Raw genomic sequence first — 13,926 nt, 5'->3', positions numbered from 1 at the left:
TGGGTGTGGTTTGGGCTTTGCTTCTGTGAAGACTGACAGCCTTGGAGACCCTGTGGGCAGTTCCACTCTGTCCTCTAGGGGCGCTGTGAGTTGGAATGGACTCCACAGCAGTGGGTGTGGTTTGGGTTAAACTCCCAAAAGTGGGATAAGCGAGTCAAAGAGTGTAAATTCTTGATAGAATCTGCCAGATTATTTTCCAGAAGGTCCGTGAGGATGAGCGTTGAGCTCCATCCACCCCTACAGCTCTGGGTGTTGTCGCTCTAGGAACCCACTGCCAAGTACACTGTCAGTCTGCAGGTCTTTTATTTTTCAAAACATTTCTGTTGAAGTCCCCCTGCCCCCTCCCCGGCCCCTGGTAACCGCTTTTGCCTCTGCCCTTGCCCACTGTTCTTTCCTGGAAACAGAGCCCTTCGGTGTGTGTCCTGTGTCCGGCTTCCTTCACTCGGCATGAGGCTGTCCAGGCTCACCCGTGCTGTGGCCGTTCACAACGTCATTTCTCTGTATGATGAGTCACCTTCCAGTGTATGGACGGACCACACTTGGTTACCCACTCTTCTGGTGATGGACATGTGGGCTGTCTCCACCTTTTGATCGTTGTAAATAACTTACTTTAGTTGACAGATTTAAACAAGTCAAAAGCCACTGTTCCTGGTGTACAGTCCCCTGAGTTTTGACAAATGTGTCTAATCAGTAACCGCCACCACGTTGACATGTAGAATCCCTAACACCCCCAAATTCCCTCGTGCCCTTTGTAGTCAAGCCTCCCTGCACCCCAGCCACCAGTCTGCATGCCCGCAGTCCGGGCTTTTCCAGAGTGTAGCTCGTGGACCGCACCCTAGGGTACCCCTCGAGTCTGAGTCTTTCCTTTAGTGGACAGCATGTGCGAGTTTCCTCTGGGATAGATGCAGGCGCTCAGCTCATCCTATAGACTGTGCTTTGGCGTTGTGGCGTGGAAGTCTTTGCCCAGCCCAAGGTCACAGGGAGTTTCTCTTCTAGAAGTTTCTTCCTTTTAGGTTTAAATTGAGGCTATGATGTGTTCTGTGTGTGGTATGAGTTGTGGGTGCAGCTCTTGTCTCTGTGTGTGGACATCTCACTGGCCCAGCAGCCCGGACTGAAAGACAGTCGCTCCCCGACGGAGTGGCCTCTGTGCCCTTGCCAAGAGTCAGCCGAGCAGATCTGTGGGGGGCTCCTTCTGGGCTCACTAGTGGGTGTCCCTTCTTTCCCCGGTACCAGGCTGCCATGGTGACTGCCGCTTCACAGGCAGGTCATTCCTTCAGCTTCCTTCTTTGTCAGATGTGTAGGCTGTTCTCTACCCTGTGCCTTTCCACACGCATTTTAAAATCAGCTTCTCGGTTTCTACAAATACTCCCGCAGGACTGTGACCAGGGTGCACTAAATCTATAGGTCAGTGTGGGGAGAAGGAACATCTGAACAGCCTGTTTCCAACCACGGGCACAGGCAGGTGCTTCCCGACTTCCAACGACTCTGTCCTGAGTCAGTTCTGACATAAGCCAGATAACTCTTTTTTTAAGTTTCGTTTATTGCCTTTGTTATCACCATCTTTATAAATCCAATCTTTATTTGTCTTTAGGGGCTGGAAACATCTGTGAACAAATATCTGAGAATGATAAAATGAGCAAGTTACACGCTGCACTGTCGTGGGTGGTCCACATTGCTAATGATAAGGTGCACAGGTCTCTGTCACTCGCCCGCATCCCGGGTCGCGCCCACCGGCCTCTCTCCCCACTAGTTAGGGCTTCGATCTCTTTCGTCGGGAGTTTAGTTCTCAGTCCACGTTTTCTTAGATGTATGCCTAGTCTTCCATGTTCCTTTTTGGGCTGTTGTGAGTGTGGTAGTTTTTAGATTTCGGTTTCCAGGTGCTCGTGGCTAATACATAGAACTACAGTTGGTTTCTGTTTGTTAACTTGGTTTGGGTGGCTTTGCTAAGCTCATTTTGAGCTTGTTACCCATCCCCGGAAGCTTTGACAAGTCACTTTGAAAGGGCCTGTGGATTTGGGCTTCTGTGCTTACCCAAAGGGGGAGCTGGGCATCTGTGCACATGAACGCTCATGTGCACGTGTGGTACATATGTGCACACAGGTGTGCATGAACTGGCATGTGCATGCATGTGTGTGCATGTGCATGCATGCATGAGTTGGCACATGCAAGTACTAGTTGGCACATGCACGTGCATGCATGAGTTGGTGCATGGATTCATGCGTGTGTGTGCACGTGCATGCATGAGTTGGTGTGTGCATGCATGCGTGTACATGTGCACACGAGTTGGCACGTGCGTGTCTGTTGTCATCCGCATTGCGTCTTCTGTGAATCCACTACTCGTATCTGTGGTTGAGTTTTCTCTTGGGCAATTTCTCTTACTTCCTAACAATCATTGCCTGAGGCATCTGACTGCTAACCAGAAGGCTGGTAGTTCAAACCCACCAGCGACTGGGTGGATGGGAGATGGGGGCAATGTACTTCTGTAAGGATGTACTGCCTTGGAAACCCAGTGGCGGTCACTCTGAGCCAGAGTTGACTCGATGGCAGTGGGTTTGCTTCCTCGACTGGGGTTGTTAAGCCGTCTGTCGTGTCTGCTGCAGATCCAGTCTCTAGTCACGTGGTCGCCTTGACACCCCGCCCGGGGTTTCTTTCCCCACAGTTTGTTTTCTCAGTTGCTCACGTTTACTTAGATCTCGGATCCACCTGACGGGGCGGTGTTTCGTTCTGCCGCACATGAGGTCGCTATGAGTTGGAGACGACTCCATGGCACCACCACCACCAACGAATGCACCTGGGATTTATTTGGGGTTTAGCAGGAGCAGGCGTCTCTCCTTTCTCCTAGAGACTGGGAGTCAGTTACATCTACAAGGGCTATTAAATAGCTTGTGCGTGTCTCACTGAATAGAAAGGCCTCCTTGATACAGACTACCTCCCCACATTCACCATGCACATCTCTGCTCTCTGGTCACTTGGACGAGGTTGGGCCAATGTCAGACTGCTTTGAATGTTGCCACTTTTCGGTGCTTTTCAAAACCTAGGAGGGCCAGTCTCCCTCCGCTGCTGCCTAGTCATTCGCCTTCACTTCTGTGGGATTCCCTGGCTGCTGCTTGGTTCCATGACCCTGAGGTCGCTTTGGCAGCTGGGAATGACCGTGTACACTTCTCGTGGAGGGGAGCCCACGCCACCCCTCTGCTGGCCCAGCTGGTGGTGTGCGGGACACACAGGGCAACAGCCTGGTCCCACCCCCATGCCTCCCCCAGCCCCGCCACCCTCTGTCCCCAGGTCAAGCACGGACAGCTGCTGAGGCAGCAGGAAAAGATGATCCGCGACATGGAGATGGCCGTGGCCCGCAGAGACGCCATCACGGCCCGCGCTGAGGGCCAGAGCAAGAGCGACAAGAAGGTGCTCACCCGCTCTGGCTTCCACCACCAGCAGGTGGAGCTGAGACGGAAAATCCGCGACACTCACAAGGTAGGCGGGCCGTTCCCGGGGGAGGGGGAAGCCGGGCTGGGCAGGCTCCATGGCCGCCTCCCTCATCCCTCCCTCCCACCTCTGCACGCTGAGGGGGCCCTCCCCCAGCCAGCCTCATCCGCCCTCCCCCCAGCATCTGCGAAAGTCCCGGTAAGACTCCCCTGAGGGTCCCCACCTCCTGCCGGCCGCTGGACCAGCGCACCCTGCCCTCACTGTCTCCCCCCTGCCCTTGGCACCCTGCGTGCCGAGCTGTCCCTGGTCCCCAGGCCTAGCCACCATGTTTCTCTCCCAGCCACGCCCACCATGGGGCAGCAGCCGGCCCTCGTGCGGGCGGGCATCACTGTACCTGGCACACCACAGGGCCCAACTCCGGGCGGTCCGTCCCTGAAGGGCAGGGACCACTGGACTCCCCGCAGGGTCTGGCCGAGGAGCAGGGGGGCAGAAGGCCCGGCAGCGGTTACAGATGGATTCTTCTAGGTCCCCTCCCTAACCGGGGGGCGGCCCTGCGCGCTGCTCTCTCTGCCAGGCCTCCGAGGCGTGCGCCCAGACCCTGCTGGAGCTGGAGGAAGTGCAGAAGGGCGTGAGCAGCTCGCTGCTGGAGAGGCAGGAGCAGCTGTCGGCCGTGCAGTCCGAGTCTGACCTTCTGGACGCCGACCTCGAACGGCTCGTGGCCCTGAAGCGGCAGGTAGGCACACCCAAGGGGCCATGAGGGCGGCCGGAGTCCTGGGCCGCCTCGGGGGTGGCCTTCTCCCAGCCCAGCCGAGCCCAGGCGACCGCAGCACTGCCCGGCCCTCGTCCGTGTGGCTTCGCTACTCGTTCTGACTCAGCCCTCAGCAAGTTACCGAGCATCGTCTACGGGCCAGGCGCCATTCTAGACGCTGGCTGAAGGACAGAAGAAAAACAAACCCAGCCCTCCCAGAGGTGACGCTCGGGGAGATGCATGACAAGTTAAGAAAAAAAGAGATGCTGTATGTTAGCGGGTGGTCAGTGCTTGGAGGAAAATCTCACTGGGAAGGGGCCACCTGTCGAGGTCAGCGTGTCCACACGTGCGGGTCAGTGACCTCCGTGACAGCCTTCAGATTTACAACCACTCTCCTCCTGTTGCAAGTTGTTCCTCCCCCATTCATGTGAGCTCACTGCCCCCTCAGGGGCCCATCTGACCTTTCGAGTTGCTGTTGTCAGTTTGACCACCAGGAGACAATTCTTGAAAGGGCGCGGTGCTCACGGCAGACCTTCCTCGCTAGTTATGCCAAACCCTGAGGCTGTCAGGGATCTCATCTTTCCTGGATCTACAATCGACACCCATGGGAGCAGCAGTCAGGACATCAGACATCATATGCACTTGGCACATCTGCTGCAAAAGACCTGTTTAGAGTGTTGAAGAGCAAAGCTGTCACTTTGAGGACTAAAGAGCGCCTGACCCACGCCATGGAATTTTCAGTCGCCTCATATGCATGTGAAAGCTGGACAATGAATAAGGGAGACTGAAGAAGAGTTGATGCTTTTGAGCTTTGGTGTTGGGAAAGAGTACTGAAAGTACCATGGACTGCCAGAGGAACAAACAAAGCTGTCCGGGAAGAAGTGCAGCCAGCATGCTCCTTGGAAGCAAGAAGGGCCAGCCTTCATCTTGCCTACTTTGGTCATGTCTACAAAATCAAAACCAACTCACTGCCATCGAGTTGGGTCTGACTCATAGCAACCCCTCCTTGGGTTCCAAGTGGTATCACTACAGAAGTGGATTGCCCAGCCTTCTTTCCAAAGAGTGGCTGGTGGGTTTGAACCGCTAGCCTTCTGGTTAGCAGTCAGATGCCTTAGGCACTGCGCCACCAGAGCTCCGTGGTCATGTCAGAAGGGACCATTCCCTGGAGAGGGGTATCATGCTTGGTAAGGTGAAAAAGGGGAAGGCTCTCGACGAGATGGACTGACACGGTGGCTGCGACAGAGGGTCAAGTACAGCCAGGATTGTGAGGCTGGTGCAGGACCGGGCAGAGGTTTGTTCCGTTGTGTGTGGGGTCACCATGAGTCGGAGCCCACTCGACGGTGCCGAACAGCAGCAACCACATCGTTTGGCTTTAAGGCTTAAGGGCACATTTTTGGTTTAAGGTTTAAAGACGATCTCAGGGCAGTGGTTCCCAGGATTCATCCAGCTTCCCTGGCTCCAGAAAGTCTGGAGTCCAGGAGAACTGGAGATCCTGTCCTGCGCTGGGGTGGGGTGGGGTGGGGGCTGCACTTCTGAGTGGGGCAGTGGGAAGGCCTCACGGAGATGACCTGTAAGCGGAGCCGTGCGGCAGGCGGGGCAGGGAGCCTGCAGGCAGAGGGGTCGGCCAGGCAAAGGGGGGAGCTCGAGGCTCCCCGGGGCCAGAAGCCTTCATGGGTGGAGTGAAGTGAGGGTGAGGATGAGGCACCCACCTGGACTGTGCAAGGCCTTGGGGATATGACAGTGACCTTGGCCTTCTCGCTGAGATGGGAGGCAGTGCAGGGCCTGAGCTGAGGAGTGATGGGAGTTACAGAGCCACCTGGCTCTGGGGTTGAGAACAGAAAGAGGGACAAGGACAGAAGCAGGCACCTACTGGGGACCATCACAGCCCTTCAAGTGACAGCAGCCTACGGGCAGGTGGTGCTGGAGCCTGGCGAGACGCGGGCGCATTAACTGCTTTGAGAAACTCCGTCAGGATTTCCCGCAGGGCTGGGTGTGGTGCGAGTGGAAGAGAGGGGTCAGACGGGAGCCCGAGGTGCTGGCCAGATATCCTGGAAGATGTGCTCACCTGGGATGGGGGTGAGGCAGGGAACAGCAGGCACGGGGCCAATGCGGGGCGGGGGCAGAGATGTCCCCTAGGGACAGACGAGAGACAGGCGCCCAGCTGCTGTGTGCCAGCCCTTCCTGTGGACTGGGAGACACAGTGCCCTTTGTGGGGGGTTCTCTCGGGTAATTTCTTACCCTTGAGTGTGTGTCGAGGAGCCCCTGGGTGACACAGAGTTGACACGCCGACTGCTAACCGGAAGGTTGGAGGCTCGAGTCCCCCCAGGGGCGCCTGGGAAGAAAAGCCTGGTGCCTGCTTCCAGAAACTCAGCCCCTGACAACCCCACGGGCCCAGTTCAGCTGGGACCCACGTCGGGGCACCGTGAGTGGTGCAGGGTAAGCACTGTGCATACCCACAGATGGGAAAGGTCCCAAGCAGGCTGCCTCGTTCTGAACGTTGATCATGCGGGCCGGCCGGGCTGTAAGCCAGGCCTTGAAACAGCCCGCAGACAGTTACCCAGATGCCTGGGCCCAGCACTCTTCCCTGGAATGGGCGTGCAGGAGTGGGAGTCGGAGGTCCTGTGAGCCTGGCAGGGTGCCCCTTTTGTGTACTTCAGTATAGAATCGGCCTGTGGCTTTACTCCCTCTGTCTGTCTCTCTCTCTCTCTCTCTCTCCCTCTCCCTCTCTCTCTCTCTCGGCCTCCCTCCCTCCCCCCTCCTGTCCAAGCTCCTCCGAGTCATTTCCTCTCTCCCTCTGTCTCTCTCCCTCTGTCTGTCTCTGTGTGTCCGTTTCTCTGTCTCTCCTCCTCGCTCTCTCTCCCCATGTCTGTCTGTCTCTCTCCCTCCCTCCCTCTCTCTCCTGTCCGAGTCCCACTAAACCCATGTCACAGAGCAGGGCTCCGGGTCATTTCTTGGGTCTCACGGCTGCCCTGAACTCACAGGGAATTCCGCCCAACAGAGAGTCCACGTCAGAGTAGCTCCTTTGCCTTTGGGGTCTGGAGGGTTGTGTAGGGGCAGTAGGTTCTCTTTCCTGATTTGTACCCCACCTTCGGTGTCCCCCCAGAACCTCTCGGAAATCGTGACCTTGCAGACACGCCTGAAGCATCTGCAGGCTGTGAAGGACGGGAAGTACGTGTCCCTGTTCCGCTCCGAGCAGTCCCTGCAGGCCGAGAGCAAGCAGCTGGACAGCCGGCTGGCCGTCATCAGCGCCGTCCTGGACCACGTGCGGCACGAGTACCCCCAGTTCCAGGAGACTCTGCACAAGCTCAGCCAGGCCCTGGCCACCAAGCCAGAGGCGCCCGGGCCTTCCTAGAGGCGCACAGCCCACCCCGGAAGCCCCACGTGGGGGAGATCGTTTTTTCTACAAGATACTAACAAGCATTGTGAGGCTGGAAGCTGTGTTACCCTTGAGAACGAAACCCATTTGGAGAAGTAAGCAGACCAGCACTGTAGGATCTTATTTATTTTTGTAAGCCACCTAGCAGTTGCTACCAAGTAAATTACAAACGTTTTCCTTGCGTTTCTGTGAGCTTGCGCCTCCACTATGCAAAGACCCGGCCTGCACCCGCAAACCCCCATTCCTACGCCAGCCTCGCTGGTTGGTGGAGGCACCCTCCCGTTTCTGCTCTGGAGGGGGGTCGGTTGGACCTCTGTATCTCATACAGCGGTGAGCACTGGCTCAGAATCTAAGGGGAACAAAGCAGCATGGACCCCAAGACACGGAGTGTAACTGGGCAGCCTGGCCTCGAAGGTGTGCTTCACTTAACCTGAGCTCCGTCTACTGGGGTGCATCTCAAAGGCCACGATCCACCTCGTTTTCTAGTTTCCCCAGCACTCGGACCTTTTTGCCCCGCTGCCACTCCCGGTTTGAAGTAAATCCAGGTTCGCAGCTTGCAGGAGAAGGTCAAGGACTGCAGGACGTGGACGGGGGGGGGGGGGTTCTTGTTGAGGTGGCACCTGCCCAGGTGAGCCCTCCGTGCGCCAATGGTCTGCCTGCTTAGCCTTCCTTGTTAACCCCGAGTGCTGGCTCCCATACCTGCTCATTCCGCTACCATCCTCACCTTGTGGCCTTGTGGCCTCTCTGTAGTTTAAAGGGAAAATGTTTTATGAACCAATTTCACTTTCAAACTTTTCAACAGAAAAATTAAAAGAAAATTGTTCTCTGCAGAGGAGAGTGGTGTTAGCTGGCACTCAGTGGGGTCCCACTCAGGCGACTTCGTGTACAACAAACAGAACGCTGCCCGCTCGCCTAGATTTCCGTGTCTAGTCCATTGCTGTCCCCACGCACTTTCAGGGCCTTCCAGCTGAGGGCCTTGCCCCCGAGCACAGTGTCTGACAGCCTCTGCAGGGAGCCACCGGTTGGTTGGCTGATCCTTGCCAGTGGATCACCACGCCATTCTGGTCTCACTCCAGAAGCCCCACTGAACCCTGTCCCCCCAAGGCTGACCCTGCTGGTGCTGTATCTGAAATACCAGTGGTACAGCTCTCAGCATCACAGCTTGACACACTGACTCGGGGGGCGGGCTTAGCCCCCGCGCACACCCAGGGGAAACGGACCACTGCTGTTCATGTTGGACTAGATCCCCTTCCGGTACTTTTTCTATGCACACGTTTTACTGGACAAGTTGAGGTCACACTGTGTGCTCAGTTTATTTCCCCTTTAAAACGTGCTCATCTTAATATGAGCAGTTTCTGATTTTAGGACAAATTCTTTGCAGACATCACTTACTGTTTCCACAATCGCCAAGTGCATGGGTTATCACAACGTTCCTAACCATTCTCTCCAGTTGGTCCAACATGTAAGTTGCTCTCCTGTTCCCACCACTATTTAACATCTCCAGGATCCCGGTGCGCATACACTCTGCCCACCTCTCACATGCTGACCTCAGGTTAGACTGGCAGGAGGGCAACTCCTGGGCCCAAGGGCGCGCCCCTGCGAGCTCAGCCTTCACAGCTGCGGGGATAAAAACGGATCGAGGGACTATCCGCAAGCATCACAGAAGGGAAGTGGCGACGGCCCAGGACGTCACGTGAGCGCCTCGCAGCTCCAACAAGCAGCCGCCCTGCAAATGCGCGCTTGCGCGAGGCATCCCCGAACTCGCAAAGGGTGCAGCGGGGCGGGAATCAGGGCCACGCGGGGTTGCAGACCAGCGCGCCCTGAAGCCCCCGCGGCCCGCGCTGCGCGGAACGCCACCAGGGGGCGCTCGGCGGCGCGCATCCCACCCCGGCGCCTGCGCGGACTGCTGCGTCACGTGGCCCGCCGCGACCCCGCCCCCTGACGCGCAGCTGGCAGGTCACGTGGCTCCGCCGTCACGTGCCCAGCAGCGCAGGACCCGAGTGAGCGCCGCGAGCCGGGGCGGCGCGGAGGTGAGCGTCCGGGCCGGGGTCGCGGGCCGTGGCTGGAGCAAGGAGGCCCGGGGCCTGTAGGAGGCTCCGGTGCTGCGTGCACAGTCCTGCTGACAAGGGGCCTGGGCGGTAGTGACCCCGCAAGTGCGGGACCGAGGCCATGACCTTAGTTGCAAAGGTCAGCAGTGGCACGCGGCCAGCGCTCGCGTGGGTGAGGCCGCGGTGACGGCAGTGACACCCTGAGCCGGCCCGCTCAGCGGGGACCTTTCCAGGCGCCTCACTGTGCCGCCAGGGCTCCTCCTGTGGTCCTCACATACTTGGGGACACGGAGCTGTGTGTCACCCGGATCAGCCTTGACCCGCTGCAGCAGCCTGCACTGGGGAGCTATGCCACCGACCCACACTTGACCCCTGACCTTTAGGGCGGCTGCATTTCTTTCTCTAAGCCCTCGAGCCTAGAGGTGGACTTCCCCAACCCTGCCGTTCCCAGGGCTGCCGGCAGCCGCTTCTCTGGGATCTCTCCCCCGACCTGTAAAATAAAAGTTCCTATTGGCTGTGCCCTGGACCACCTCCCAGTTGGAGGTTCTGATGCCTGGCCCCCAAGATCAGAGCCTGGGGGGGGGGTTGTGGAGCTCCAGCTGCCCTGACTGCCAGCCCCCGGCCTTGGCTGGGCGTCTCCTGGTTTCTGATTCAGAGCAGCTGCGGGTGTCTGGAGGACCAGGTGGGGCTGGAACTCTCCAGCCAGTGGCCCCTGGAGCACTCCGTGCACTGCTGCTCCCACAGCGTTCCCTGCAGATCGGAAGCCCTAGGTTCACTTCTGCCTGGGTACGCCCCGCCATGGGGATGCACCTCTGCAGGCCACAGCCCCCAGCACGTCCATCTGGCGTGTGCACACGGGCCAGGCTTCCCAGCCCAGAACTGAACACGGGAGGGAGATGAAGGCAGGACTTCTCTGATGGCCGCCGTGGGCTCAAGGAGGACCCACCGTTGAACTTTTCAAGCACAGGGGCTGGGAGGGGCCTCGGGGATTTGATCAGTTGTCAGCTGCCCTTCCCTCTCCTTCCCTAGGGCCTGTGTGGGGTTTGCTGGCTCTCCCAGCTTTTCCCAGCACCACCCCATCTTCTGACATGCACAGGAAAAGAACCCCCAGTGCAATCCTGACACATTTAATCCCACGTGGTGTCTGCCTCTCAGAGGAGCGAGACTCACAGGCTGTTCTTTACAGAATACTTAGCACTTCCCAAAAAAGCCAAAGCCTTTGCTGACGAGTTCATTGCGGCTCATAGGGACCCTCTCCAGATCCTGTGTGCTGAGCAGAACTAACCCGCTTCTTAATCTCACCACCCGAGGCAACCCCAGCAGGCCCGCCTCGGCTTCCTACCTCATTGGTGTGTGTACCAGGCAGATTCTGGGTGCTGCTGAGGAGGGGACCCTGAACCATTTCTCCCCCATGTCCCCACAGGGGCCGTCCCCAGGACCCGGCCCCTCTCTCTGGCTTTGCCATCTCAGGGGATCGCTGTTCTGTAGTGTCCAAGACCTTGTGCTGCCCCAGGTTAACGTCCAGTCCGCAGGAGAGGGATGAGGGAAGGTGGTGGGTGCTGCCTGCCCTGAGTTGCCCACGCCACTTGCACTTGCACCCCATTGGCCACACCTTGCTCACCTCAGCCCATCTCCGCAGAAGGGCACTTACTACACCTGTTCCTGAAGGGGCTTGTTCCACCCACCAGCCTGTTACCAGGTCCTTCTAGGAACGTCAGGTGTGTGACGTTTGGAAGAACATCGAGGACACAGGATTCTCTGTTTGCGTCAAGTCAGCTCCGACTCACAGGGACCTCCCGTGGGTCCCGGTGGACAGCACTCCAGAGGGTTGTTGGTGGCTGGTTTTTTAGGCCTTTTTCTGAGCTGCCTCTGGCTGGACTCGAGCCACCACCTTTGGGTAGCAGCTGAGTGTGTTAACATTTGCACCCCCAGTGACTCGTGTTCTTCCCCTGCCCCTGGTCCAGCCCGTCTGTGACCCGGGGAGCAGCCTGCTGCTGAGTCCCCATTGGTGCCCCAGGAGGCTCTGCCTGGGTCCTTGATGCCCACCTCTCCCCAGATGCCACTCCCGCTCGGTCCTCCTTCCCCACTGTCCTGGTTACCTCTGTGCCACTCTGACAGGAAATACCACAAATGGAATGGCTTTAACAAACAGGAGTTCGTACTTTTACAGTTTGGAGGCTTTAATCTGACTTCAAAATGCCAAGCTCTAGGGCCTGGGTAAAAGCCGCACCTTGGGCTCCAGCTCTGCCTCCTGCTCCCGGCCCACTGAAGCTGGAGGCTTCTCTTCACTCAGACAGCTGCTGGCTGCTGAGGCTGAGAAGCCCAAGGTCGACAAGTAACAAGGCACAGTCCTGATGTTACCAAACCACATGCAGGCCATTGATTCAAGGCTATTAAAAGTCCCAACGTTGGCAGAGTGTGGCAGGCTGCTGAACAATGACACGGCTACACGCAGGGTCCAAGTGTGCCATAGCTAGAGGCTGTTTCCCAAGGCTTCTCCTTATACATGGGAAGCAGACCGCATCCCGAAAGCAGCTACTCAGCTGTTCACAGTAAATTCCACCATGGAGCTGATTACCAGTCTCATGGGGAATACTACACCCAGCTGCCCAGCCCACCTGACGGGCCAACCGTAACTACCACAGCCGCTGACCTGGCTCCTCCTCTCCCACAGGCCTCTGCAGCCGCTTTGCTGCGGCAGCCAGCTGACCATGGGCGTGGGGTGGCCGCCCTGCCCGCGGCCCCTGGCCCGTGCCCTGCTGGGGACCTGTGCCTTTGCCCTCATGGTCACAGCTGTCCTCGTGGGGCATGTCCTGCTGCGTGATTTCGCCGTGATTCCCCGAGAGCTGGGGGAGGAGGCTTACCAAGCTCGCAACCGAGAACCCCAGCACATCCCAGAGCGCCACAGCATGCCCGGGCCAGTGCCCACACAGTGCGACGTGCCCCCCAACAGCCGCTTTGACTGCGCCCCCGAGGCGGCCATCACCCAGGAGCAGTGCGAGGCCCGCGGCTGCTGCTATATCCCTGCGCGACCAGGCCCCCGGGGCCCTGCGATGGGGCAGCCCTGGTGTTTCTTCCCCCCCAGCTACCCCAGCTACAGGCTGGAGAACCTCACTGCCACCGAGACGGGCTACACGGCCACCCTGACCCGCACCACCCCCACCTTCTTCCCCAAGGACATCCTGACCCTGCGGCTGGAGGTGCTGGTGGAGACAGACAGCCGCCTCCACTTCACGGTGGGTGGGATGGGGCGGGGCCTGGCGGCACGTGGGCATGGACAGTGGTGCCCCTTAGCCTACCAGGGGGATCCTTTGCAGGACAGGTGTTTGCTGTGCCCTACTATGCCCCGCGGTATATAACAACAGCAACTATGCCCTGAGGAGCTCTGGTAGCGTAGTGCCTAAGGCATTGGACTGTGAACCAGAAGGCTGGCGGTTCAGGGCCTGTGACCTGATCCCTGGTCCTCAGTTTCTCTTGTTCTGGGGATGAGGGAGGAGCTGGAAGGTGCAGTGATGGTCAGCCTGCCCCATGAGGGGCCTTGGGTGCCACCGTCCCTCTCTCTCCTTTTTTAGATCAAAGACCCTGCTAACAGGCGCTACGAGGTTCCCCTGGAGACCCCACGTGTGCGCGGCCGAGCCACAGCCCCGCTCTACAGTGTGGAGTTCTCTGAAGAGCCCTTTGGTGTGGTCGTGTACCGGAAGCTGGACGGCCGGGTGCTGTGAGTGCTGGGCCCCAGCCCCAGGCCAGCGTGGCCTTCTGGCCATCTCCCGCCCCACAGTCCCCGTGGGGGGCGGTTTGCTCTCTGGGAAGGCCCCCTCTGGCCCCCAACCCACTGATGCAAGGGAGCCTGCTCCCTCCCGCAGGCTGAACACGACGGTGGCGCCCCTGTTCTTCGCCGACCAGTTTCTGCAGCTGTCCACCACCCTGCCCTCCCCATACCTGGTGGGCCTTGCCGAGCACCTCAGTCCCTTGACGCTCAATGCCAGCTGGACCAAGGTCACCCTCTGGAATCGGGACATGGCCCCCCAGGTAAACGGCTCATCAGGAGGGACATGGGGGGCTTGCAGGCTCTGTTGTGGTCTCTGGTGTGCAGTGAAGAGCTGGGTGGGTGGCATGAGGTGTACTGTCCCCCTTGGAGGGACCCCCCCCCAGACCCCAGCTCTGCGTGTAGGGTCTGGTCACAGCCATGCAGTCTCATCAGGGAGCACAGTGCCTGGGCCCAGCCCTGCTCGGGGGCACCCACCTCAGGTGACCCCGGGGTTCTCACCAGATTTGGGGGTTTCCTGAGGGGACTTTCTGATGCTCTTGGAGTCCTAAGGGGTGTGCAACTTG

General features: G+C 58.6%; 2 protein-coding genes across 2 annotated transcripts in view; both read left to right on the top strand.

The window, feature by feature from the left end:
• Positions 1-7,523, top strand: part of CCDC40 (coiled-coil domain containing 40) — a 30,843-nt gene extending 23,320 nt beyond the window's left edge. Inside the window, exons 12-14 of the mRNA XM_007959826.1 lie at positions 3,289-3,471; positions 3,998-4,156; positions 7,275-7,523. Of these exons, the coding sequence (XP_007958017.1) occupies positions 3,289-3,471; positions 3,998-4,156; positions 7,275-7,523 (591 nt within the window). The remainder of the gene's footprint in view (positions 1-3,288; positions 3,472-3,997; positions 4,157-7,274) is intronic.
• A 392-nt stretch (positions 7,524-7,915) lies between these two features.
• GAA (alpha glucosidase) overlaps positions 7,916-13,926 on the top strand; it is a 16,925-nt gene continuing 10,914 nt past the window's right edge. Inside the window, exons 1-5 of the mRNA XM_007959825.2 lie at positions 7,916-7,961; positions 9,357-9,633; positions 12,269-12,830; positions 13,167-13,312; positions 13,458-13,623. Of these exons, the coding sequence (XP_007958016.2) occupies positions 7,916-7,961; positions 9,357-9,633; positions 12,269-12,830; positions 13,167-13,312; positions 13,458-13,623 (1,197 nt within the window). The remainder of the gene's footprint in view (positions 7,962-9,356; positions 9,634-12,268; positions 12,831-13,166; positions 13,313-13,457; positions 13,624-13,926) is intronic.

Source organism: Orycteropus afer, unplaced genomic scaffold (genome assembly GCF_000298275.1).
Source record: "Orycteropus afer afer isolate SDZICR_OR568_19922 unplaced genomic scaffold, OryAfe1.0 scaffold00018, whole genome shotgun sequence".
In the NCBI taxonomy this organism is placed as follows: Eukaryota; Metazoa; Chordata; class Mammalia; order Tubulidentata; family Orycteropodidae; genus Orycteropus; species Orycteropus afer.
Note: the sequence above shows the minus strand (reverse complement) of the source record. Positions and strands in the feature narration are given on the sequence as shown.